Source organism: Perca fluviatilis, chromosome 24 (assembly GCF_010015445.1).
Source record: "Perca fluviatilis chromosome 24, GENO_Pfluv_1.0, whole genome shotgun sequence".
In the NCBI taxonomy this organism is placed as follows: Eukaryota; Metazoa; Chordata; class Actinopteri; order Perciformes; family Percidae; genus Perca; species Perca fluviatilis.
The window spans coordinates 9,309,086-9,335,615 of record NC_053135.1 but is presented as its reverse complement, the minus strand read 5'-3'; the positions used below and the strand labels follow the sequence as shown (position 1 = coordinate 9,335,615).

General features: G+C 44.2%; 1 protein-coding gene across 3 annotated transcripts in view; it reads right to left on the bottom strand.

The window, feature by feature from the left end:
- The window catches only part of pard3ba (par-3 family cell polarity regulator beta a), a 143,896-nt gene that overhangs the window by 5,798 nt on the left and 111,568 nt on the right, over positions 1 to 26,530 (bottom strand). For all 3 annotated transcript variants that reach the window (XM_039793245.1, XM_039793246.1, XM_039793247.1), the window contains 2 exons: positions 22,720 to 22,831; positions 8,144 to 8,220 (listed from right to left, as the gene is read on the bottom strand). In XM_039793245.1, coding sequence (XP_039649179.1) covers positions 8,144 to 8,220; positions 22,720 to 22,831 — 189 coding nt within the window. The remainder of the gene's footprint in view (positions 1 to 8,143; positions 8,221 to 22,719; positions 22,832 to 26,530) is intronic.

Genomic DNA, 26,530 nt, shown 5'->3' with positions numbered 1-26,530 from the left:
TGGTTTACCCTTCTGCCACTAAAAACACAGCAGGTGAGTTACAGTTTCCTGAGGACGGGATGGAAATTTCCTCCAGAGCTTTTGATTTACAATAAACATGCCAAACATGGCAGATTCCTGCCGAAATAAAACATGGGTTGGCGTCTGTTGGCGTCAATTAAAAGGGCTCCGCTAATCTAGCTTAAAAAGATCTTATGACAACAAGAGACATGCAAACAGTAGGCATGTTTTCATTTGGCTGTCAAGCGAGTTTCACGCACACTTGTGAAATGTCAAAATTAAAAAAAATGGAAATTTGATGTTTCCGTGAGCGATGTTGAAAGAAAGAAATAGTTTTGAATGAATGTCAGAAAAGGAAAATTGAAAGACTTTCAAGAACACATTAGAGATTGATAAGTTGTTCTTTTTCTCTGTGTTATTATATGATGTACTGGTGATTGTAATACAGCTATCATAAACAAAGCTGCTATTCACCCACACACAGACATGGCAGTGACAGTAGGTACGACATTACTAGGTAATTTACGGAGAACAACAATGAAACTTCATTCTTCACCAGCAAAAGCATTTCCATCCTTATTCATTGCGTAATTTCTTCACATACGTACATTTTTTAACAACTGTATGTTATTGAATCTCCACTTGCCCTTTAAATGGGATGCATTCATGATTTACAAGAGGCCAGAAAATGGATAAGGTGTAAAGACAGGGAGAGGCACACAGAACAAAAAGGGACTTCCTGTGTGGGTAAAAAGACGAGCCATGTTCAGCAGGAGACAGGCGAGAGAGAGACAGATGTAGCCACTCGTCTGTCCCTCTGAGGTCTATATAGAGCAGCAGTGCAGGGTGTGATGTGAACCACAGGGACCAACTAGAGTGGAAAGCTGTAATGACACGCCGTGTAATACATCTGACTCACACTTCTGGAACATCAGCACCATATACCACACTCCCAACCACCCTCTGAGTGTGTGTGTGGTGTGAGCAAACGACAGACGGAATATTACCTCCATATTTATACTGTATGCCTGTGAATGTGTGTTGGGAGTGTATATGATTACAACGGTGAAAGGAAAATGTGTGAGTGTCCATCTGGGACTGTGAGAGTGTGTGTTGCCATTGAGGCATAGCTTCCGCTTTATGACAGTGAAGAATTTGCGTGTATGGTGGTAGCATGGGGAATAGGGGGTGGGGGTTACCCTGCACCTGCGCCTAGGAAACGGAAGGAGGAAATTAGTAACCGCCCCCCACTCCTTATTAGACTCCTACACCTACCATCCTGGTCCCCCAAATAACCCCGGCCCTAAACAGCTGGAAAACAACCATGTGTCTCCGTCAGACTTGCACACAAACGCTCACAAATACATTTGTTCACAGATTTTACATTTAGAGCTTTAAAACTATGTTATGCAGTGAAGGTCAATTCATTATTTTGCATGAATTCACCAATATTTTTGTTTAGAAATGCAGGATTCCACAGCTAAAGTACCAGGGAAGCTTTACATCATTTATATTAGGACAAAAGTGTCCAAATGTATTGCAATTTTGAACAGTATATGTTGGATTATGAGGTACTTCAAATCATGTTCTATTCACTTATATTATGATATTTTAGTCACTGTATGGAGGTGTGGGGTAACACATTTACAACTAATGTAAATCAATGATATATATAGGAAGAGCAGCTATAAATAAAGAGGATTCAAGGAAACCTACTGTTTATAAAGTCATGGTACAGTTGTATTTAGTTAAATTAAAAACGTTTCTAGTTATGCGTTGATGTCTGGAAATCTGCAGTGGTGGAAATTGCAATTCCATAGTATACATTATTCTCTACCTACGACTACTTACCTGCTCTGCCTTCTGTTTAAAGTTTAAGGATGCATGTATGTAGGTTTGTCTTCCTTTGTTCACACAAACTGAACTGCACTCACCTAAATTGCATTTGCACATTTCATTCATTAATGTGGGAACATACAGATGCATATGTAAGCACATCTGCCAGCTATGTGCTCACCTGTTAGTCAACTGACGAGGACCAGACACGGGTTGCATGCAAAATGCATTAATTGCTCTGCAGAAAAACAGCTGCCGCACTACACTGCCAAACACTCCCACACACAGACATTCATATGCATGTCCGCACACACTTTCCTGGCTAAAATGTTTAATGGGTCATAATTTGTGGAGAGATACCAGCGGCGCTGCAGAAAAAAAGTAGCTGGAAATACCACTGTGCTGCGGTCTATCGATGATAAGTTGTAGCCAGAGCCAAAACGTGGTTATCAATTATTGTGTGTATTTGTGTGTGTTTATGTAAAAGATGTAATACAGTATGTTCAGTAAGTTGACATAGTCATTAGTGTGTGATGCATTCTCCAGATTCATCCTTGTCCTAACCCTGCACACACGCACACACACACACACACACACACACACACACACACACACACAGTCATAGCGCTAATGGCGCTGTGCTAGCTGAGTGCTACAGACACAGAGCAGGCCCGGCTGGCTCCGCAGTAGAGGAAACCATTAGCCACTCTGGCCCTGGCCGCAGAGGCAGCTCTGCTAATCAAACCAGGCTATGTCAACAACAGCAGTGGAAATTGGCTCTCACCTAGACGCACGTGCCTAATCTAAATGGGGCCGTGTTTACACTCTTTGCTACTATATACTGAGCAATGACGAGGAATGTGTAATGTAGCAGTGGCAGGTAGCAGTGGGTCCGGCTGCAAAGTGGGGGCTTTCGGTTAGAAATGAGAAGGTGAGGAGAGACGGGAGGCACCAGGTCAAACAGCCTGTATGTAAACTAAGAATAGGTACTCTTTCATAAAGCTCATATTTACATTTAATGACTCATTCATCGTTTTAGTGATGTCATGCTTCAAGACTTGTATCAATTATTCTACAATATTCTATTGCATTTGATTCTAATGAGTTGTACTACATTTAAGGCATTTAACTGCTGCTCTAATCCAGAGTGAATCAAAATGACTGCATGAGTACAAATAAATTTACATTCCAGGGCCACCAAATGTACGTGCAGCCATTACTGAGGAGGTCAAAGGCCTCTTGGATTTACCTCTTGGACAGTACTCCAAGAGAGAGAGTAATCATGTAATCGAGACGTTCTGGGAATAACCTGAAACAGTTAATGACAGAAACAGATGAGTAATACAGAAACTTTTAGGCTCGCCACAAATCATATTACATTTTTCAGATCAGTTCATGCTAAGGTTACTGTATGCCTTTTTATTCTATTCTATATTCTTTGCAAAGTAGAGAACATTTGAATTCATGCTGACTCCTGTGTCTCTTCCACGGAGCTGCCTGTCCATCTGTATTTGCGGACCGAATGTCATGCAGACTTGTACATGACAGTTTTTGTATTTCTCACCGAGCTCATGGAGAGCGCAGAGGCCTCAAAGTGTATATCTTTTGTTTTATTTATAAAGCCATGATTTTATTTTTTCCATACACAGACCTGGGAGACTGTGGGAGAGAGGGATGGAAGTGAAGGGGGAAGACGGAGAGCGAGACGAGATACAAAGAGACGTAAGCGAGACATAAACAGAAGCCACACAAAAACGCAGACAAAAAGGATTGATGGAATCAGAGGACAGGAAGAGAGAGTTATTGTAAACAGGTAGAGCCTCTGGTGCCTTTAGCTGTGCGTGTGGCAGAGCTGGCTAAAGCCCTTTCATTTCCTACTGCTGATTCCATTACATTTTCCTGCATCTGTGCACAAATACTGTTAGCTGGACAAACACTGCTGTCTCTGCACACCAACGGGGCCCGTTCCTTCATAAAGGGCCCGCAAATAACAAAAGGGTCAGGACAGCTCTCGGGAAATCAAACAAAATAATCCGCACATTGCTTCAGATGCGCTTGGGTTGCTTATTTAACAATAAAAGAGGGGGTCACATCACCTTTTAAACCAATCACGTAGGGTCCTGGAAAGACATCAGCAGCTGTTATGGGGCAAACGCAGAAAAACTATTGTGAAGGAGGACTCTCCAGGACCCGAGAAATGAAATGAGTTACGGAGACAATAACTCTAACTGAGTTGGGTGAGTTTAAAGTGAGTCATTCGACAGCTGGACAGCAATGGGGGGGGGGGGAGAGAAACACTTGATCACTTATGAAACCCTGAAAAGCAGGATTGGGTTTTAATAAAGATTGGGCGAGTGCGGCGAAAATATGATTTCGCTGACCTTGAAAAAGCCATCCGTATTCATCGAGAGCTCCAAACTACGCGCCCTTACAATATTACTGCACTAAAATAATAACAGACCTTTGCAATGAATACAACCATCCAATTGTGCAAGGAGCTTATTTCCAGTTGACAAAATCAGACAATGAAGCTAAAATGAATGGGTAAATTTCAGAAGGGTTTCTCATTTTTAATATTCCTCTCATGTTTCCTTATTTAGTCATACTATTCGAATCAACAGACTGCTTTCACTCAGAGGAGGGCTGAGTCATTTATTCTTTTCTATTCTGTGTTGCCAGGTGTGTCCAGCCTGGACATGGCTCATTAGGGCCTGAGCAGACACAGCCCGGGGTGAAACGGTTCATGTGCTGAGACATGGTGGAGAGGTCCAAGTGGCTGTAAGACTGGCAAGTGCGAGAGAAAGTGTGTGCACTTTTTGAGGAAGGTCAGGCGAGAGTCCTTAAGGGACACTTTCCCACATACCGAAGGATACTCAACATGCTGAGGACAATCAAGAGGCTGCCCTGTTTTTTTTAAAAGAAGGAGCAGAGAGCGCTTGATGAGAGCACCTAGCGTTCAGTCACTCCATAAATGACCAACCTGAGAGGCCCCTTGGAATGAACGACTGCAAACACACACGCAAAAAGACGTACTTGCTAAAATCCAAATGGGTGGGCCGACTGACTGACCAGAGCCATCCAAAAGGGACCAGATCTGAAAGGGACCCCGAGGACAGTCAGACCCAGACTGAACCACACAGACCCAAACAGAAAGGATCGGCTGTGAATTAACAAGCAGCTATGTTAGGTCTTGGTTACTAGGAACCAAATGGACCTGCGAAGACCTTTGCCACTCGCAAACGCACACACGTTGCGTCCTTCTCAGTGGGTCATCTCCGCAGTCCAGATGTGACAGGAGCTTCACAAGGCCAGTACGGTGTGCTCGCTGACTCACTGGCCATCGGCTTCACATTAATCAGCCAATTATCAGCCCCGGCCAGCAACATTTGCCGCGCCAACCCGGCCCCCTAATCCAATCACCTTGGGGGAGTGGGTCAGGGGGTGCTCTGATTGGATAACCCGGGGCTGGGTCGCTGCGCCCCTGACCTGCTGCTTTGAATTGGTAATGATGTTAATGTTCTCCATATGGCCGTGTGTGTGTTTGTGTGCGTCCCCAAGCATAGAGCCTATCCGCAGGCTGAGCTGCATCCCGGCGTTAATGGCCAACGGAGAGAGGGAGGTAAGAGCCAAAGTAGCACTATCACCCTCCCTGGGGCAAACCTCTCCACGCTGCCACTTCCCTCTTTCCAAATCCTCACTCCCAGACTTCAGCGTCTCTTGTTGGCTGCCATGCCGTAGCTCTCGGCACTCGGTCCCAGGCTGAGGTTTACTTTCTTTCCCTGCTACTTTGGCATCCACCCCTTCAGGTCCAAAGAAGCTCTTGATTTGATAGGTGGGAATAGCCAGACAGATCTTGGCATAATAAAGTTTTGGCCTGCAAGATTGTGGTGAAAATAGTTTTCTGATACAATCAAGAAAGTAAGAAGGTAAAAGGGCATTTTGTTTGACTGTGAGAAAATTGGAATATACTATATTCCTTAAAGCTTACAAAAAGTCAAAATCACTTGGGCATATGGAAGAAAGAAAAGTTGAAACTCCAACAACACTCCACCAAGATTTTAAAAAACACAAATTAAAAAGACCACAGCATACTGCGCTTAAATTAGTAGAGCTATAATGTGCATGGACATATTGAAATGTAGAAACACAACACTGAAAGTGAAATATTTAAATGTCTGCCTGAGCGCCTTGATTCTGCCTCGATTTCATCGCCATCCTTCTGACTCATATCTTTCCTTTCTCTCCATATGCTCCCATCTGTGAGGTGCATCGCTACATCTCCTGTACTATCCATGCACGCATGCACACGCACGCCCGCACACACACCTCTATCACTCCCACCACTCCAGCTGCAGCCCCAGCCGGCTCCACACAAAGGCAGGCCAAATGTATGCTAATGAGAGCCAGGCCAATGGTGGAGCCGCACTCATTTTGAGAGGAAATGGCTTTCAATAATGGCAGCCCCCGGGGGGATTTTGCACAAAGTTCAGCTCCACTTTGAAAAATGCATTCAATTCACTGCTGTGTCTGCTCTCTCCTTTTCTCCTGTTTTTCTCCCTTGATGAAAAAAAAAAAAATTACCGGAATATATTTGCGTCCCTTCCTCCTCTCGCCTCTGTATTTATGCTAGGGGGAGTCTGAGGGGTTTTGGGGTACTGAGGAGTCGTGATTTATTTTTACAGAAACATAAGACACAAGACCACAAACATGTGACTTTGAATAGTGTTCAAACTCTATCTGGCACTTTCCCTGTGCCTTTTGTTGCTCGTGCTTTTGCTCTTCTGCTGAGGCAAATGTCCCCAGAAGCATGTTAACTGTAACATATGCATTTCAAACAGATGATATCATATGGGTCTTGGGCCTAAAAATACTTCAAAGAGGAGATGAACAACAGTTAAACAACAATGACAACATTTCTTGAGGTAATAACCATTATTTGACTTCTTATCTTTATGCCTAAGTCAGAGAATATGATGGCTGCTACTACTTCATTGCTTAAATATAGTACAATATTTCAGAAAAATGAACCTGCTGTCATCATGTCTAATTTGCAGAACTGGAAATGTGCTAGTGCTAATTAAAGCCTCAGTTTAATAATATGCAGTGAACACATTAGAACAACACTGGAAATGGCAGAACATAGAGAAAAACGCCAGTCATAATTTCCCAGAGTCCAAGTTGATGTCTTCAAATTTCTTGTTTGACTCACCAACAACGTAAAATCCAAATCAATTTAATTAAGAATGATATTGAGCAGCAAGCCCTCAAATTTGAGAAGCTGGAACAGATTATGGTTGGTCTTTTTTTTTTTATAGCAATAAAATGCAAGCACAACTTTCATTTCATCTCATTCATTCATCTGAATGGCTGGGAAGGTTTTCAATTTTCCGGACTTGCTTTTATATTATTAGGAGGAAAGTTTCGATAAGTATAGTTTTAGCTGTCAAAGATCATGCGAGTCTCCCTTTGTGCGTCTGTCTCCATTTGGGTTTGTCTCCACAGTTACAGTCGGCCAATCTCTCTGGCCCTCTGCTGCTTGGTCATGTCCCTCCTCCTCTCTCTCAGATTCTCAGTGTGTCTCGTCCTCCCCTGAGCCAGGGCTGATGTCTGCGCTCCCAGGTGCCTGTCATATCATGAGGAGCAATAACCCATGAAATGACTGTTCTCTTTTTCTCGCTCTCCTCCTCTCAATCCCGGTGTCCCCTCTATTCCTCATTCTCCTCCCCTCGCTTTCCTCGCACCACGCCACTCCACGCTCCACTTAGCTGTTGAGGCCGCGAACATCACAAAGATGGCGTTTGCTCAGCGTGTGCATATACACACACTCGCGCGCGCACGAGTCAGGTAATACTCCGGTGCGGTTGGACTGATGTATGTATGCTGCAGCACAGCTGGGAAATGTGGAGAGGTATGTGTGTACACATGCCTAATTTGAAATGAGAACATTTAAACAAATATAAAGGAACAAGTGCAGTTCCATTAAACCCACACTACAGGTTTTACATCCTTCATAAGAGCTAACCATCCTCTCTGCGTGCCTGTGTGTGTGATCCTCCTGCCTGTGCCCTGCTCTCTGGAGAGCTGAACACTCCTATTCCTGGGATGAGTAGACACTCCCAAGGCAAACACTCCAGATTTAATTATAAGCTCTAAGGAGGATTAGTCTGTGCCGTGTGTGTGTGTGTGTGTGTGTGTGATGGAGACACAAAGGGAGGGAGTGGCAAGAAGTTATCCCTTCATTTACTGCATTGAGGAATACAACACACACACACACACACACACACACACACACACACAGTGGTCTCACCTGGGGTGTGTGGGGTACTGCTGGTCCACTTCTTCGTAGCGAGGCACGGGTCGAGACTCAGCTCCTCTGGGTGCCATCTGTGAGGGGACACAGGACAATGAATGTTAAGTATGTAGACTAAAAAAGGTCGAAGGTTCAGTCACTCAACAGTCCAAATACCCTTGAGCAAGGTGTTGAACTCTCACCTTGCTCACTGGAAATTCAGTCAGGTAGAGATCTGATGAAAACAACGATGTGTTAGCCTGTTTGCCGATTTGCTGTTTGTATAGGCCTACTGAGGAAGAACACATATATCCCTTTGGCTATATGTTCAACCTCAGTAATATTTCAACTCAGCGGATGTACATTAAGTGTTTAAAGCCTGCAAGTGTTTGTGTGCAGCCTTGTGGTTTCAGTGGGAACAAAAAAAGAAAAAGAAAAAGAAAAAAAAAGAGCGGGAGAACTCATGGAATGCCCCACATGTGGTAACATAAACACATGTAACCACATGTAAGCGCCGTGCCCCTCCGATGAACATGTGTGTGTACGGTTCATGCAAACACACCAGTCATATGAAGAAAATTACAGTTTTGGGCAGAGGGTTATTCACGCTCTCATTGCCGCACACCAAGAAGCGACTGACTAAAGCCACGTCAACGCTCCGGCGGATAAGTATGGAAACGCTGTTTACATGAAAACGACTCGGTCCACACTGGAACACCACAGTAGCAGAGCTAAATCTCTTCTCCTTCGTTCTCCTTCTGTTGGCAAACAGTGGATTAAAGGCATCATGTGGTCGGGGAGTAGGACAGTCACAGCTTTACCCAACTCCGTCTCAGAAGGATAAACCTCTATTCTGTCGCCTCCTGCTCTAAATGGTAACTTACAGACGGGTGACAAATTGCAGGAAAAATCTGGATAAATAAAAAATGGAGAAACGTAAATGCATTTCATTCAGGGCATGAGGGCTAATCTTTTGATTTTATAGTAAAAAGTTAGCGCCCTAAACCACCATCATCAAAATGAGGGAATATCTCACCAAGAATGGTGTTCCAGAGACTTATCTAAGGTGTTGAAACGCTCTCATGCTTTTTTTTTGGTGTGAAAAGTGGTGTGTGGATCGAAGGCTAACATGTAGATAAAGAAAGATGTGCCGTCAAATGTAGTTGCACAAGCGTGGACATGGTGTAAGGTTACGACAATACGGGGGGGTGGGGTTAAACAAGGGGTAGACAGAGAGGAGAGAGCATACCGTTTCAATTATCTGTAATCTAGGTTCTGGGCTTGGAGTTTCCACATACAAACACAGGCTGTTTACCCAGTGGATATTTCATCGGTCAAACACACCATGCACCACTGTAGCGGAACATGCACACACCAGCGCGCTGGCCAAACACACCAAAGCAGCCGCACATACAATAAACTGACATGTACATGTGTGTACATAAGATAGCAATCACAGGTCTGACAGACACATACACACAGGGAAATCTAAAGAGGTAAACAGTGATACGTTTGATCCAGGCTATCAAAGCGACACCCACATACACAGAATTTAATATCACACTATAAACTATACCTAGTCTAAATGACTTCAGGGAGGACCGGTCTATCGCTGTGTTTTGCACGAACGTATGAGTTTAAACTCATTGTGCATGTCAATGCAGCAGCGGAGCATTACCAGATATCATTAGCATGTCTCTGTAATGTAGGGAGTTCTAATGTCTCTGAATGGGAGCCAGGAAGTGAAAGCACATCAGAGGCAAGGCTGCTGCTCTATCAAGTGGCCTTGTGCCTCTGTGTGTGTGTGTGTGTGTGTGTGTGTGTGTGTGTGTGTGTGTGTGTGTGTGTGTGTGTATATGTTAATATTGTGGTAGTCGGGGAGGCCGTGTGTCTTTGTGCCGCAGGTTTAATGTGATGTTGGGAAGTGAATGCTCTATCTTTGGATGGCGGTGCGTGTGCCTTAGGTAGGGGACATTATGCAAAGAGACGCATAATATGAGGTAAAGGGGACATTAGTCTCAGGAAGAAGCTGGGACTCAGGTGGAAGATTGTGTGTGTGTGTGTGTGTGTGTGTGTGTGTGTGTGTGTGGAACAAGGCATAATACATCTTCTGATTATGAAGCGGGGGCAGAAGGGAAGAGGAAGAGGATGATGAGGAGGGAAGGAAATGTGTGTTTAGATATAATGAGTAAAATTATTTGTCCATTGATTGTATTAACATAATAGCCTGCAGCCATTGGTCTGATTGATTTGCTTATTACCTCTCACACGTGCACACGCGCACACACACACACGCACGCACCACGCACACACACACACACACACACACACACACACACACACACACACACACACACACACACACACACACACACACACACACACACACACACACACACACACACACACACACACACACACACACACACACACACAAAACTAATCTCAGTCTCGCAATATAAAATTCATCCAGGTTAGAGTTCCGAGGCCTACAGTGACCAAAAAGTCTTTACAGCCCCGGTGGAGAGCGATGACACACACTTTGTTATTCCTCGATCACCATGCCAAGTTCATGTCCTCATCCTGAACCTGGTGACATCATTTACAGTGCTGTGTGTATCTATAGAATATGTACTGTATGTGGCATGTGTAAGTGGTTATCAGGGGAAAAGTTAATGTCCTGAGCAGACAGTAGCTGACAGAAAGCCAGATTCTCTCTGGACTCCATGCCAGACCACCAGTACACACACACAGACACACGACAGGGAATTTCCTATTTCTCATGAGTGTCATGTGGGAAAATTGGAAAGCTGAAAGACTTTGTTACAATCAGCAGATCTTCAGACTGCTTTTAATACTTTGCCATCAGGGAGAGAAAATGATCTTAAACATATCAGGAACAATCTTTCTTATAAAGTGTATAATTGTGCCGAGTCACTCGCCAGCTGACAAACCGCTCAGGCAGAATGTTTGGTGCGTGTGTGAATGAGCGGAAAGTCACTTTTTCCATTCTTCCAAATTAGAAAGCCGTGCCTTGACAGTGCCAGATGACACGCATTGGAACACACAAACACACGCACACGCACACACACACACACACACACACACACACACACACACACACACACACACACACACACACACACACACACAACCTCGAGCAGCACAGCTGTCGCATTCATCAGAAAGTATTGCCGGAGCTCAGGAAATGAATTTCTTGGATCACTTTTGGCTTTGCTGTAAATTTGCGATGCTCATATATACAATAAAGCTCAAATGAGAGTCCAAGTGCTTTGACACAATGCCTGAGCAGGGCTTTCATCCCGTGACTGAGATGCTCAGATTTGCCTTTTCTCCAAACTGCTTTCCTTCGTCGCCTCTTTTCAACTGGCATAATTAGCCTCCTGTACTGCCATCTATTCCTCTTCCATCCATCCATCCTTTTCCTTCTCCCTACATCCATCTTGGTTGCTAATTAAGCATGTGTCTCAGTGTGTGCCTCTGACTGGCACCCCATGCCCACCTCCTGTTGGCAACCTCACCCCATGCCCTGCATCCGACTGGCACGATGAGGCGGAACCCACCCGATATCCATCCTCCCCACCCTAAAAATCACTGTGATGAGATCCTGCTGACTCCGCCATGGGAGGATAGGAAACAGATAAAACACAGAGGGAGAGAACTGAGCTGGCACAGAAGGTAAAACGGTTGTTAAAGATTTGGCACAGGAATAAATAAATACAGAATATATATACACACACACACACACACACACACACACACACACAGTATATGCATGCAGACACTCACCTACATACAAGTCTGCATGTTTATATAATGTAAGATTCTGTAAAAGCACTTCCAGAGTTACTAGATCTCTGAAGCAGGCTTTTAATGTCACCTCAATGGAGGTTAGGAGGGACTGCAGAAGTTGTGTTTGGAGTGAAACATGTTGGGTTAGATCACTGTCCCATCCTTCAATGCATTCAAAGATCTAACAGTATCTTATAACATAAATAAGTTATGTTTTTTTGTATGCTGACCAAAGGAGAAGGAAGAGGAAGTTATTAGGCCATTTACAACCCTAAAACGTTATGGTGGGTGGATGTTGTTATCTCACTTAACATGTAGTTTGAGTCTAAGAACAGCAAAAAAAGGATTTTAATAATACATTTACTCCCAGAGTCTCTCTGCCTTAATTTCCTTGTCTGGCCTGACTAAGTGTGTTTTCCTAACAGAAATTTTCAATTTGCAATGTTCTTGTGAAATGGCTTGTTGGCATAGTTACCAACTAATAACCAACCAAATCTCGAAAAAGGTCAAAGCACCTCTTTCATGGTAAGCCATAGGTACACAAGATTATGCTGTATTAGGAAGCTGTGTGTGTGTGTCTGTGTGTGTGTGTATCTCAGACAGGAGGCTCAGTTGCCCCCCAGTGTACACTAAACACTCCCACACCTGGACCCTGTTCACTCTGAGCTCGTTAGCAGCAGATGGTACGCACACGCACACGCACAAGCACACGCACATGCACCTGCACATGCACACACACACAAGGGGAGGGGGGCAAAGGTTACACACACTCAGACTGGAATGCAGTCTATTTTGGTAATAGGCCAATCTGCTGGTAATTGTCTTCATTGTTAGTGTTTGTATAGGCCTCAACTCTTGACCTTAGAATGGCTTTTTACATTAACATACAGTTGGGTTCGGACTTTGACTGGATGTGTGTGTGTGGGTTTGCGGTTTAATCTCCCCATGCAAGGATGCAACAGGTAGAATGGAAAGACTGTTTAGTTTATAAGCTGCATTAGATAAATCAGAGTTCACCACGCTCCATGCAGACTACTTTATCTGTCCGAATAAGTTCGCTCTGCTTCCACCTTTCCAACCGTTTGCATGAACTCGAACTAAACTCAACGAGTTTACACGCATCAGCAAACATTCAAAAGAATGTTTTACGCTCTCTCCGGAAATGTACTGATGTCACAGGCTCCAAGTGGAGAAAACACAGACAAAAATATGAACCCAAGAGAGAATTTGATTTGTTTAAGTGGCTATTAGCCATAAACATTTTGTGACTGGAAGATTTACATCACTTTTCAGGATGACGTGGAATGGACTGGGCGGTTACATGAAGCACTTGAACTGTTATTGGGTTATTCTGAGTGGAAACAAAATATTAGGTTTCATGTTAATTAAACAGCCACCAAACCAAATCAGTGACTTTTTAGACTTCTGGGAAATTGCCTTAGACAGTAGAAAGTGAACCTGCACGTGTGTGCATTCTGTTACCACATAAAGCTCTAATCAACATGCATCTTAAACCTGTTCCATGTGTGTGTCAGTGTGTGTGTGGCCATGGCAGTGGCCATGGGGTGTTGTTTATTTACTGGAGCCGTGTCCCTGTTCCTCTCCCCCTCTGTGGGTTTGTTTACCTCCCCACTGGTCGCTGAAATAACATCCAAAAACCCCTGTGAGTGTGTGCGTGGTTGGCTTCATTCTTCCCCCACCAGGTTGTAATGTCCCGAAAGGTACGTCATAGGTTGTGTGAGTATGAGAAAGACAGTTTGTATGTTTTTTTTTTTTTAACCAAGCTGTGATACAGCGGTAGGACATAATTTGTGCTTGTGTGAGCCTTGGCACAGCCTTGATGCACACACAAGCTGTGAAATCACCAACACATCTTCCCACAGCTCTCCCTCCGGTTCTGTCAAGTCACGTGTCCGTGTTCTGTGACGGCGCCATAGCCACAGCACAGGTTATTCAGGCTTCAGTCGCCCCTCCTTACAGGAACAGATTTGTGGACGTGGGGGTTGACACCACCACCAGTGAGGCTTTTGATGACTGAATCCAGCTCCTCATGCCCTCCAATGGCCTGCTTTTTTTTTTTTTTTTTTTTTTTTTTTTTCCTCGTTGTGTTTTTTTTTTTTTTTTAAAGTGTTTTTTTTGTTTTTTTTTTTTTGGCGTTGTGTTTTTTTAAAGCTTTTGTTTTTTTTTTTGGTTTTTTTTTTTTGTTTTTTTTTTTTGAAAATTTTTTCTCTTCTGATGGTGACGCAGCCCATTTGATGTCCCAGCCTTTCAGTGTAATGGTTTACGTGGTTCCACTGGCTCTAATGCCGTGTTTCCACTGCATGGTACGGCCCTGCTCAACTGGACTCACCTTTTTTTTTTTTTTTTGGTACTAGTAGTTTTTTCTTTCAGTTTTCCACTGCGGATAGAAAGCCCTCAGTGTAGGCGGGATTCTCAGCTGATGGCCACAAAGATGCCATGTGAAACTGCTGTGACATCATCTTCATCGGGAGACTCGCTGAATCCCTTTCATCAGCAACCAAACAGAGGAATGTCTGCCATTTTATAAAATCTGGTTCGAGTGAATAAAAGAATTGCAGTCACTATTGACGGTAGCTTGGCTATTTACAAATCGCGGGTTTGTGCAGGATGTACAATGTTCTCTCTGACCAATCAGTAGTCTGTGGTGTTTAAACTCTACCGTCTGGTATCGGCTCAGCTCACTTGGAATCTTGACCGAGGTGGTATTAAAAAAAGTACCAGGTACTATGTACTGTCCACAACTTTTGCCAATGGAAAACCAAAAAACTGTGAGTGGATAAGGACAATATGAGCATTTAATGAAGAAATAACTTAAAGCAAATTGTGTTATTCCTCTTGTGTGTGTAAACTGTTCATGAATTTCATTTTGGTTCATATTTAGCCAGTGATTGTTAATAGTCAAAGGTGAATATTACGTTTTCCACTAGTGCTTGAAAGCACAGGTGTACAAATGCAAAATAAAACAAATATTAAAGAAATTATAAAGAAATTTCTTTCCAAAACATTCGTGTATCAAGAATAAGATATTAATGTGTGGTAAAACTGATTAGGACTTCACAATATTGGGTAACACTTTAATTGAAAGTATCTACATAAGAGTGACATGACAGTGTTATGAACATATGAACCCTAACTCTAACCCAAAAACCGAATGACACTTAATGACAGAAGTGTTATGTCATAAACGTTGACATGTCCATGACAGTGTCATGTCACTCTTTTGTAGCTACCTTTAAGTAAAGTGTAACACAATATTGCTACAACAAAATGCCCTTTGTATAATTAGCAGAGAAAAATGATTTAGACTATGAATTTATTTTCGGTAAGATGTTAAAGTCTGACCTCAGCAAAGAGACGCACACACTCAAAGCCGACCGTTCTTTAACTCAAACATAGACTGGTGACGAGCTTTGAAGTGGGAGCGGGTGCGAGTGAGGAGCAGAATGGGAGATTTTTATCAACTGGCAGACAGATCACACTCTGCAGTTTGCCTGTAGGCCCGAGACAAGCTGTGGGGATAAAGACAGACACCAAATAAGTCTCTGTAGGCCCCAGATGGGGAGGAGGGAGACGAGGTAGGGAAAAAAATAAAAATCCTCACCCGGTTGCTGTGCAGCATTGGAATGAAGTTACTTAAAACAAAAGAGAGGAGAGAGGGTGAGGAGTGTGTTGAGCCTCGGGGATGAGCTGGGGAGACAAGGACAGAGAGGAGGAGTCCGTGGACGGAATCGCTCATTGTGACTTTGCAAAGAGAAAAGCGAGAGAAAGGTGCGAGACGTGTGTGTGAAAACTCTTGATAGCGATGGGTGGAAAAATAATGGCGGACGGAGATGTTCACTCTTGTCTTTGTCTCCTGAGAGTGTGAGCAAGAGTTCAGCTTGGGCCTTGGGTGTTTGAACGAGCAAAAGAGGCAGCGCTCCTGTGTGCGCCAATCAAACAACGAGGTGAGAGCCGACGGCAAAGAGCAGATGACGTGAAACGATATAGGTGGTCAAAAAGTATGAAATTCCTCGCTGTCTCTACTCTCCTATCTGCAAACAATCAATACACAAATAATCACAAAGCATCCTATTCAGATAATGTGCCGTATTCTGGAACATTTAAAGGTCTTAGTGCAAGAAATAATTGCAAAACATGGATTAAACTCACCTTGCTGTCAAGTACCTTAACCTACAATTATCTTGCGAGACTTAACATAGGACTAAATAGCTTGTAAAGAGGAATTACCTTTGCAGCACGACTTTCATTTTATAATTATCACCTCCACGATCTCCTGTTAGCTCTACTTCTTGCCTTATTTCTCCCCTATCATTTTCCTCCTGTTTTCCAGTAGCTGTTCACAGTAGCAGGGTTCAGGGTTATTCTGGGGTGTATGATCCAAACACTAACTTGTGGCGGGGCCTGTGTAATTATACGGGCCAGAATAGCACCGAGCCCGGTCCAGTGAGTCAGGACGGGCAGCCTTTGATCGGCAAAGGCTTCAACTGCTGCACAGGGCTAAAGGATCATGAAGAAACCAGGAACAAGAGACTGCATTTCTTGTAATTACTGTATTACGAGATTTTCCTCAAAAGGTTTATGTGTGTGTGTGTGTGTGTGTGTGTGTGTGTGTGTGTGTGTGTGTGTGTGTGTGTGTGTGTGTGTGTGTGTGTGAGAGAGCTGCCAGCATGGATCTGGCTGGAGCCTCCTACAGAGAAATGAACTCTGAAAACCAGCTTCAGTTTGGCCAAAGCTGAGGTTTGCAGCCCTTTGATGGTGACTGAGTGTGTGTGTGTGTGTGTGTGTGTACATGTTGCCTTTTTATGGTTGATTGTGGATTGCGTGCAGTTATGTGTTTGTGGTATGTTACCTCTTAAAAGTCTGTTATAAAATGTGTGTGTGATGTTCAGTTGGCGGTCACGCTCATTTATATGTAGGGTGTGTGCATGTACGCGTCTTTTCTGTGTTAATACGCGAGTGCATGACGTGTGTGCAAAGTCAGTCTAGAGTACGCTACATTTCTAAACTGTTCGCAAAATATAGAAAGTGGGCCTTAATCCAACTTTCTTGGATGCCTCAAATGCAGCTTTTCCCATGGGGATTTTGTGTGTGTGTGTGTGTGTGTGTGTGCCTGTGTGTGTAAGAGAGGAAAAAAGTGAAAGGGACAGAAAGGTTGTTAAGTGATGGTGTGTGTCAGCCAATCATCCTTCTCACTTTCCTCATTAAAATATGGCAGGTGCATCAGTAAAACCTCCAATCAACACACAGGGCATATGCTAACCTGATTAACACTAACATTAGACCAACATTAGTGCAGCCTCCTTCAGAGAAACACCCCCGGACCAGCTGCTCTCTCTCCCTCGCTCTCTTCCATATGCACGCACTAGCATCTCGGCCTCCCACACTGCCTTTCTCCAATTCATCTTCTTCTGTAAATCGACATTTTTAACAGTTTATTTGAAAAAGTTTCTAATTGATTGGACAGCACAGAGTGGAGAGAGAGGGAGAAAGAGAGAGGGGGGGGTGCATCAGATGGAAACAAAGAAACAAAGCTTCCTTAAAAGAGCACAGAACATGTATTTATAATATAAATATGTATGCTGCAGAATTTCAGCTGAACTTGATGCTCCCAATGGGAAATGTCCTTCTCTTTTGCCCCCTTAGGTAGAGATGTAATATCATGTTCAAGGGCATCCCATGCTTGCGTCAGTCTCAACGTCCTTTCTACCACCTGAAAACATCTTTCTCTTCCTCCCCCGCTCCATTCCTTCAGTCGTTTATGTCGATGCCTCCATGTGTCTGTCAGTTCCTCTGTCCCATCTCTCTCCTCCTCGTGCCAAGCCAGCTTCCCTTGCTAGATGTGCTATTTCTCATCCAACCCATCTTCCCCCTAAGGCGTCTCTTTAAGTCTTATTTGCTTCGACTCTGCTTTATTGCTTTGTCGTGTTCTCACTCTCTTTCTCATAAACACATAAGTTCTCTGTTCCCCTCTCACTCTCTGTTCTTCTGACTGGCTGCCTCGCTGCCACTCCCCTTCCCATTCCCCTCATATTCTCTCCCTCATTTACTTGCTCCCTCACTCCTCTCTCCAGTTTCTCTCCCTTGGGTCCCCCTCTTGTTTTATAAGCAGCTTTCTGCTGGGCAACAGCATTTTGTTGTGGCAGCTTTCCCAACAGTAGGCACACAGCAGGACTAGCCTGCCAGCACATCCATTACACCCCATGCTCTGTGTGAGTGTGTGTCCTCGGTGAGTGAGGCAGAGAGAGCCTGAATTGTTCACAGCAGAAGGTATGTGGTAAGAGGAGGCACTTGTCAGGAGAAAGCAGTGGTGGCCAGTCACTGGGGCGCAGTGGGAGCCAACGTATCTCACCAGAAAACAAAACTAAATATCAGTATCTAACCACAAAGGGCCTGCGGACACATTTTAAGTGTTACACCACCACATTTGGAAATCTGCTGCTGATAATAACTTTCTGACTTTATTTTTCAACACAGATTTTCCAAAAGTGAGCTTTTAGAACAAGTTCACAGATGAATACGTGTGCATTCATTAGGACTGTGGGCGCAGAAACCCGTCGGGGGCTTTTGCCTGTGGGCATGAAGCATCCCGCACGGATCACCAGTGCCCGTGTGTGTGCGCGCGTCTTTGAGTGTGTGTGTAGGCCATCTATCACCGTGACAGGCTGGTGCGTGTTTACTTAATGATGTGGGGGTTTTATTTATGAAGTGATGGCCGACGTGTGGGAGGGAGAGGAAAAAGTGAGAGAGAGGGAGAGATTGAGACAGCCTGAGGATGTGACATTAAAATATCATCAAGGTGATGGATGTCTACACACACAACATTAGAGAGAAGTACAAAAAACAGCTGCGCAACGGATGACAAGTCGTATCTGGACTTGTGTGAGCGTCTCTCTGTGTGTGTCTTATAATGACTCCGAGTGTGTAGTTCAGTGTGTGGTTTTCTGTGACTTCTGTGTTCATTAAGGTGTCACATGGGCTGCCACTGTTGTTTACGATTCACAGGGTAATGAGTTGAGATAAGATGCATGTGTGTGTGTGTGTGTGTGTGTGTGTGTGTGTGTGTGTGTGTGTGTGTGTGTGTGTGTGTCCTATACCGTGTGCCTTTGGTGTGGGTCTTTGTTACACTGGCTAAACAAGACTCTGGTTCACTGTGGAGTCACATGTTATGCACGGTCAGCTGGAATGCACATTAAGTACAGTCTGCATTATAATAAACATGCCATAGACATGCAATCAGGACTACAGTAAACAAAGACGCATAATGTGAAGCTCCCCGCATGTTTGCTGTGTCAGAGAGTGCAGCATCAGCTATAGACATCATCTTTTATTATAATGACCACTAGGGGGCAAATAGGCCAACAGTGAGTGAGTGAAAAAAAGAAAGAAAGAAAGGTGATCTGGGCTTGGACTTGAACAACAAATTCAGGAACAGTAAGTATGTGTTGCAAACTGAGGTGTGAAGTCTAAAAGACATGGCCAGGGGGGGGATGTACTGAAAAGATGTTACCGTACTGGCTGCATTATGGGAAATATAGGATCCAGTGTTAATGGAGCTTCACCAATAGTAGGGACTATAAGACGGGATAGCTTGGCCTCTGCCGCATTCATTTTGACCATTCTTATTTGAATCTGTCACACAAGAGACCCTTAACTTTATGGAAACTAGTTAAAAAATGACTTTATATAGTGTGACATTGAATAATTCAACTATTGTAGTCAGTTATTGAAATATTGAGTGAAGAACTATATCAGTCCCTACAACAATGAAGTGTCTCATGCAAAAGAAAAGTTATTTCTGACTCATCTTATAGAACAAAAGAAGTCTATACATGGCTCATGCACTCTTGTGGGTTAATTGGCCATCAAGACATTACAGAGAGCCTATCATTAGCATATAGAGAAAAATAGACAGCGAGAAGGGGACAGTGTGATTGTCATAATTACAAGTGTGACCTATCCACAGCCAGGGAACATGGGGGAAAGGGTCAAATTAGAGGCAGATAGATAGACAGAGACACAGAGGGAGAGGGGTAAGAGGAGAGAAATGAGGAAGGGACATGAAGTCCTTTTTGAAGACCAGATTTAGCTACACACGCACGCACACTTCAATTGTGACTCGCCACACACACACACACACACACACACACACACACACACACACACACACACACACACACACACACACACACACACACACACACACACACACACACACACACACACACACACACACACACACACACACACACACACAGACAGACACACACGCACACACACCACTCAGAGAGGGAGAAGGGTGCTCATGGCCACCTCCAGATCATGTCCACAAACGACTGCTGAAAGAATAAACAGAGACATGAATAGATACCGTAACTGCCGCCTTTTGTTCCTTATCCCTTTGTTTACGTCAGCTTAGGTTAGTGTGTCACCTAGGATCCTCTAGCTCAGGAGAGTAAATGGACACACACACACACACACACAAACACAAACAAACACACACACACACACACACACGCACACACCACTCAGAGAGAGAGAAGGGTGCTCATGGCCTTGTGTGGAGAGCTTGGAAAAACCTTTTTAACCATTCAAGGCTACATAAATGGCTGTGCATAAAAGAGCAGCGAGGCGCTCATAGAGGTGGTGGAGGCGGTGGCAGCTAACAGGCTGATACCACAAGGCCGAAGCAAGCGAATGAGTGCCGCGCTCAAGTGCTTTGCATTCATGCTATTGTTACACAGAGAGAGAAAATAGGTAAATGTGCGTGGAGTAATATCCTGGGGAATCCAAAGGTGTGGACACGGTCAACTCTAATTTGTCAGCACATGAAGGAGAGCAACCATCAACATAATCACTCTTTTATGCCTTATTCTAGTCTCATACAGACATTTTTTATACTCACAGCAAGGATGCTTCTGTTTTGTTTTGTTATGTCTACTAAGAACTTATTGGAAATAGATAGATGCAAGGCTCTTCTACGATTAGTATAAATGTAATCTTGTTTGTGTAACCTAAAAAGTGATTCTGTAAGTCTAGATAATGGAGGCTTACCTTCCACTATGCTGTATGTGCGTGTCTGCGAGGCATAAATGTGTGTCCTGTGCCTGTGTTTGTTTCTGTCAATGTCATCGTTAGAGATGGAGAACTCTGGGCAACACACTAACCCGAGTTAACATCAACAAAAATTAGTACGAAAGCACAGACTGTGGTAAGAAAATCTATTCATGTCTCTGCTTATTCTTTTGGTGGTCATCTCCCTACAGGGTGTGTGTGTGTGTGTGAATGTGTGTGTGTGTGTGTGTGTGTGTGAAGACTGCAGACACTACTCAGGGCCGAGGAAATTTCTGGAAAAGCTTCAGTTTGTCCTTTTTTTTTGTGGATTTACAGTTGCAATACTATATCTTCATATGTTAGCTTAAAATATTACTTCACAGTCATCCTTCAGCAATCATGTTGCGTTCTAATTCAACATTCCATTATCTTCTCTCTTTTTTCTGTAGCCAATAATACTTCCCAGGTGTTTTACTGTTTCTATTCTCGTGTGTGTGTGTGTGAGATTGTGAGTGGGGTGTTTCATTATCAGGCTCCTCAGGGGAGGAACCCACCGCTGACTTTCACCCTGGACACTGCTTTTTTGTTTTTTGGGGGTGAAAAATAAATCAGATCAGAGGTTGCTCCTCACACTAGCTGCGCTTTAATTGCATCAGAGTTCCATGACCAACTGATGGCAGAAAGTCATGCTGCACAGGGATGTGTAATGACTGCCAAAGCCCTTGGGCATCAACGAAAGCAACCGTGGCGCGTGTCTGCTAGTGCCTAATGAAGACTGGTTTTCGGCAGAGCTTCATTGCTCAATAAACACACAGACCACGATGAGCGAAGGAAACGAGCACAGCAGGATGCAGGTTGTGTCAGGTGATTGGGTATCGGCGATGCTGTCAGTAAATCCATCCTGTATTTTCCCAGTTGCCTCTGCCCCTCTCTTTGCTCAGTTGTGTCATTTAATGAAAAAGAAATCTCGCACGGAGGAAATGCCTTCGCAAAGACTCAGTGATTCTGATTCGGATCAAAGTGTGATTTTCTGCATCCTTGGGCTCGCATTTTAAACTGGCTGATAAACGGCCATTGATTTCCATGGTGAGTATGCTGAGTCTGGGAGTGTACAGAGGCAAATGAAATGAATCCTGAGGCAGGATCAATACAGGTTCAGGGACATTTAGCAGCGCAGCTCGGTTAGGAGAGGCAACTACAGTGAAATTTTAGCCCATTGTTGTCCAAAATAAGAAAAGAGAGGGAAGAGGGAACAAGGACAATAATACCAGAGAGGAAATGTGGAAAGAGAGGAAGTAAGGGACAAGGTTGGGGTATAGCGCTAAAGTAAAGGGTGGATGGAAATGTCACCGGTCTAATAGATCTCTCCATAAACTAAATGAGGAGGAGAGCGGGCGCCGCCTCGGTGGCACACAGCATCTCAAAATGTTAACAAGAGAGCTGAAAATAGCCTGAGAAAGGCACAGGGGAAAACAAGCTGGGCTCACAGGAACACTGGGGTGCTCTGGAGACACATTTAACATTTCAATCTTTTTAAACTACTGCCCAGTATGGGTTTATGTCTTGCTGTACATGTCAGTCATTCCACGGCATTTGGATGGATGTCTGGGGCAAGAAGCAAATTAGCACTCAACGCAAACTTATTTCCTGGTATTAAAAAAAACGGTTTGCCATTGCTAGGCTACACACCCACAGGCATGCACACTCACCCGGTGTGGGTCGTGCTCCAGGACCCTGCGTCGTGCGGCGTCCAGCTCGTCGTAGCCCGGAGCGGCTCGGGCCTGCTGGTTCTCCCTACGCAGCGCCTGGAGACGCTGATCGCTGCGGAGAGACAGACAGACAGACAGACAGACAGGCGTTAATAATGCCAGATAGTTGGTGTTTGGAGAGAAGCTGTTGTATAGACAGGGTTTACATCAACAACAACTAATTCCATGATGAACGGTTTCATTTTCACCACAGCTGGGAATTAAAAAGGGAAGAAAAAGCCACGTTCATCCTTTCTTAAATCCACCTGTATTATTTTTTGCTTTGCAGTGACAGTCCCTGAAAGCACAGGAAGACTGACGGGCAGACAGATAATATCCACAAAGCACTGCCTCTGAGAAGACATCAGTGCCTGAACTGAACTTTCTACAGCTGACAGATAAAAACCAAGGTGGAACAAATAAAGCAAAAAAACGGTAGAACAACCTTTGATGGATGTGCTTTTCACTTAAAAGTCACATAGACCAATGCAGCTGCTTTACTTGATGGATTTACAGACAGACCGATGACAAGTCAACATCTAAATGATCCTGCTGAACCTGACCTTGGCAAGAAAGTGAAACAATAAAAATAAAAAAAATTGCCAGCGACTGCCAGTGAAGAGATAAGAACTCAGGACAGAATGGGGACAAAACTTAAAGAGAAACATCATCATGCTCACTGGACCTTTATGTTAGATAAGCTACACACACCTGAGAGTACAGAGCCGAGTACACATAAACAAGGGTGTGGCCGCATGCACGCACGCGCACGCGCGCGCACACACACACACACACACACACACACACACACACACACACACACACACACACACACACACACACACACACACACACACACACACACACAAGGACAGACATAAATGGCGTGCTCGAGTGAGCACAATCCTTCAGGATGTGCTACCAGAGAACGACATAGTGCTGTCGTTTATCTGTGTTTACTGGCTGCATTGGAAACAGGTATCTCATATTGACACTGATATGCTGTTCGCTTGCTATTTCGTCCTCAGGAGATACACACTGTATCAAAAATATTCAAAAAAGAAAAGTAACACAAGGATAAACAAACAAACTCTTCACCCTTCCTCTGCATCTGTAAAACTCAAATACCCTGAACAGCAACACACAAGGAAGCCCTTTGTCTGACACATAACACCCACACAGCCTTCAACAAATGGCCGTTGTGCCGTACATTCTAATGGTCTGACCCCCAGGCAGATATTGACCGAAAGGGAGCAAAGGAGAGAGAGAGAGAGAGAGAGAAATTGAGAGAGAGGCACAGAGCAGATAGAGAGGTTCATTAGTGAAGTACATAGCTTACAGTACATATTTAAGTCTCTCTTGTGACCCTGCCTTTAATTAGAAAATCTGGCTGAGGCTCTGAGTGTATGTTTGGGTGTGAAGACGACCTCAGGAATGTATAAAAGTGTGTATTTCTGTGTAGTTAATCCTTGCGATTTAGCATGTGGAACACACTGTGTGTTTGTGCCTGTGTTTGTGTATCCTGATTTCATGCAGCCTTCTATGCAACCCAGAGGGGACAGTCGGCAGAAAAGGCAGTCGGACTGATCAGTCGGCTCCCCGAGGTCAAAGAAGTGCCTTGGAACACACCGAAGCGACGCCGACTCGAGCGTACCTTCTGTGCGTGCGTGAGACGTAATACGTCTCCGTAACAGCAGGCGGCGCTAATCTGTATGGTCTCCCAAAAAATGAAAACCGGAAATGACAGAACATCTCTCTAGACCTAGTAAACACAGATTTTTCTGAGTTTTCATCAGAGAGTGGTGATAGTCAAGAAGGATCGTTGCTGTCATTACTCGCTGAACGGCAGAAAATACGACGGCTAGTAATAAGAAGATACTGGCGTAGTCAGCACCGGTTTTCTCGTGGACTTATTCGCTAGTCAAGGGCTAGCACTCCACCAATCAGATTGGTCATTGGGTCCAACTTCCCACTGGCCGATTCAACATGTCAAATCGGCCACAAGGAACGCCGACGACTCGGGTCACCGACCTGACCAGACTGTCCGACGGCCGATAATCGGGTTGGTGTGTCAGCGCCTTTACACAGACTTCCGTGGCAGTATGTGGTCTCGCTATTAATCTACACAAACTTAAGTTTGTGTACTCTCACTGCAGGCGCTCAGGACACAAAACTCAATCCTGCTGCCATGAGGAGAGAGCTTTCTAAAAGTTTCCGTGCTGCTATGAAACACACAGCCAAGATGCTTCTCCTTTATAAAGATGGATATCTGAGGCAGCATTCAGTCGTGCTTATTGTTGCTTCTTGAGATTGGTATAATGGTTGGTTTCAACACACAGCTAATCAATACTAATCTCTGTACCCCCCCCCCACAAACAGGGCTGCGCCCTGCAGACAACCTTTCTGTTAACATATTCACACATAATCTCTTGTATTCACTTATTTGCTTTTTTATTACTCTTACTTACCCCTCTCCACACCCAAGCAAACAAACAAACAGACCTTCAGAGAATGCCCACACAGAGACAAGTTAAGATTTACTTTCTTTTTTTTTCACGCCACCCCTCTTCCACCGAACCCATTAGCCAATCCCTGGGCCCGTAATTAGTGCTGCCATTTTGATTGAGCGTGCGTGTCGCTCTCCCAATGAAACAACACTGTAATTATCTCATTATGCCGCGGCCTCCATCACTGACAACGCCAAATATTATCATATTAACAGCTGAAGACAGAGGCTGATTCCGGATAAAACATTAGAGAGGGGTGGGTGGGGGAGGGCTTTGACGTTTGAGTAGCAGTTTGATGGGTTGACAATTCAGCAGGCTGCTTTCCAAACAGTGACAGAGGCGGGAGAGAGGGATGTGTGTATGTGTCTGTATAAGCAGAAACATTTGTCCTGTTCTGTGTGTGTGTGTGTGTGTGTGTGTGTGTGTGTGTGTGTGTGTGTGTGTGTGTGTGTGTGTGTGTGGGGAGACAGGTAGTCTCCCCTGTTGTCATCAGCAGCTAATAACTGCTGCTGATTGCCTGTCTGCAAACCTGAGGTCAGTTGCATAAACACAATAGATCTCAGCTTTAGTGATATACAATTTTCTCAATAGTGCAGTTTGATGTGAGAGCAAAGGTTAGCTAAATGTACTTGGGAGAGAACACCAAGGCAGACTGTAATAAAGCAGAATTAATGTTTATGCCAGATTGGGTTTGGTTCCTTACACAAATGTTTTTACATGTGCCGTACACAGGTCTAGTAAGTTCATAAGGGCATCAGTGTCGGAGAGGTAAATAGACACACAGCTAATCAATACATCAAGTCTTATTTTGCTTTATTAGCTCAACCACAGCAATAGCGCGGACGTGTTTTCCCTTCAAGTATCATATTTCATCCATATTTTAGAGTACCTGACTATGCAGGTTGATCTGAGAGCGAGCCAGCAGAAGAACTAGAGGAGGATGGAGACTGAAGGGAGAGAGGGAGAAGATAAGACACAGGTGCATGAAATGAAAGATGCATCAGAAGACAGAATGAGAGCAAAACCAAACAGCTAGAAAAACACAGGGATGGGAAACTTGGAAAAGCGTGAAAGAAAGAGCAGGGGAACTGGAGTGAGAACAAAACCGTCTGCTATATGAAAGCGTGCAGGAGAGAGTGTGTGAGAAAAGAAACTATCCCGTGGTGTTAGCCAGCGTGGGGGCCGACTAATTAGGAAGTGTGCAACGCCGCCGGCTGGTTTGGCGACTTCTTCTTGCTGCGGCCAGCTGATTTAAACACAACACA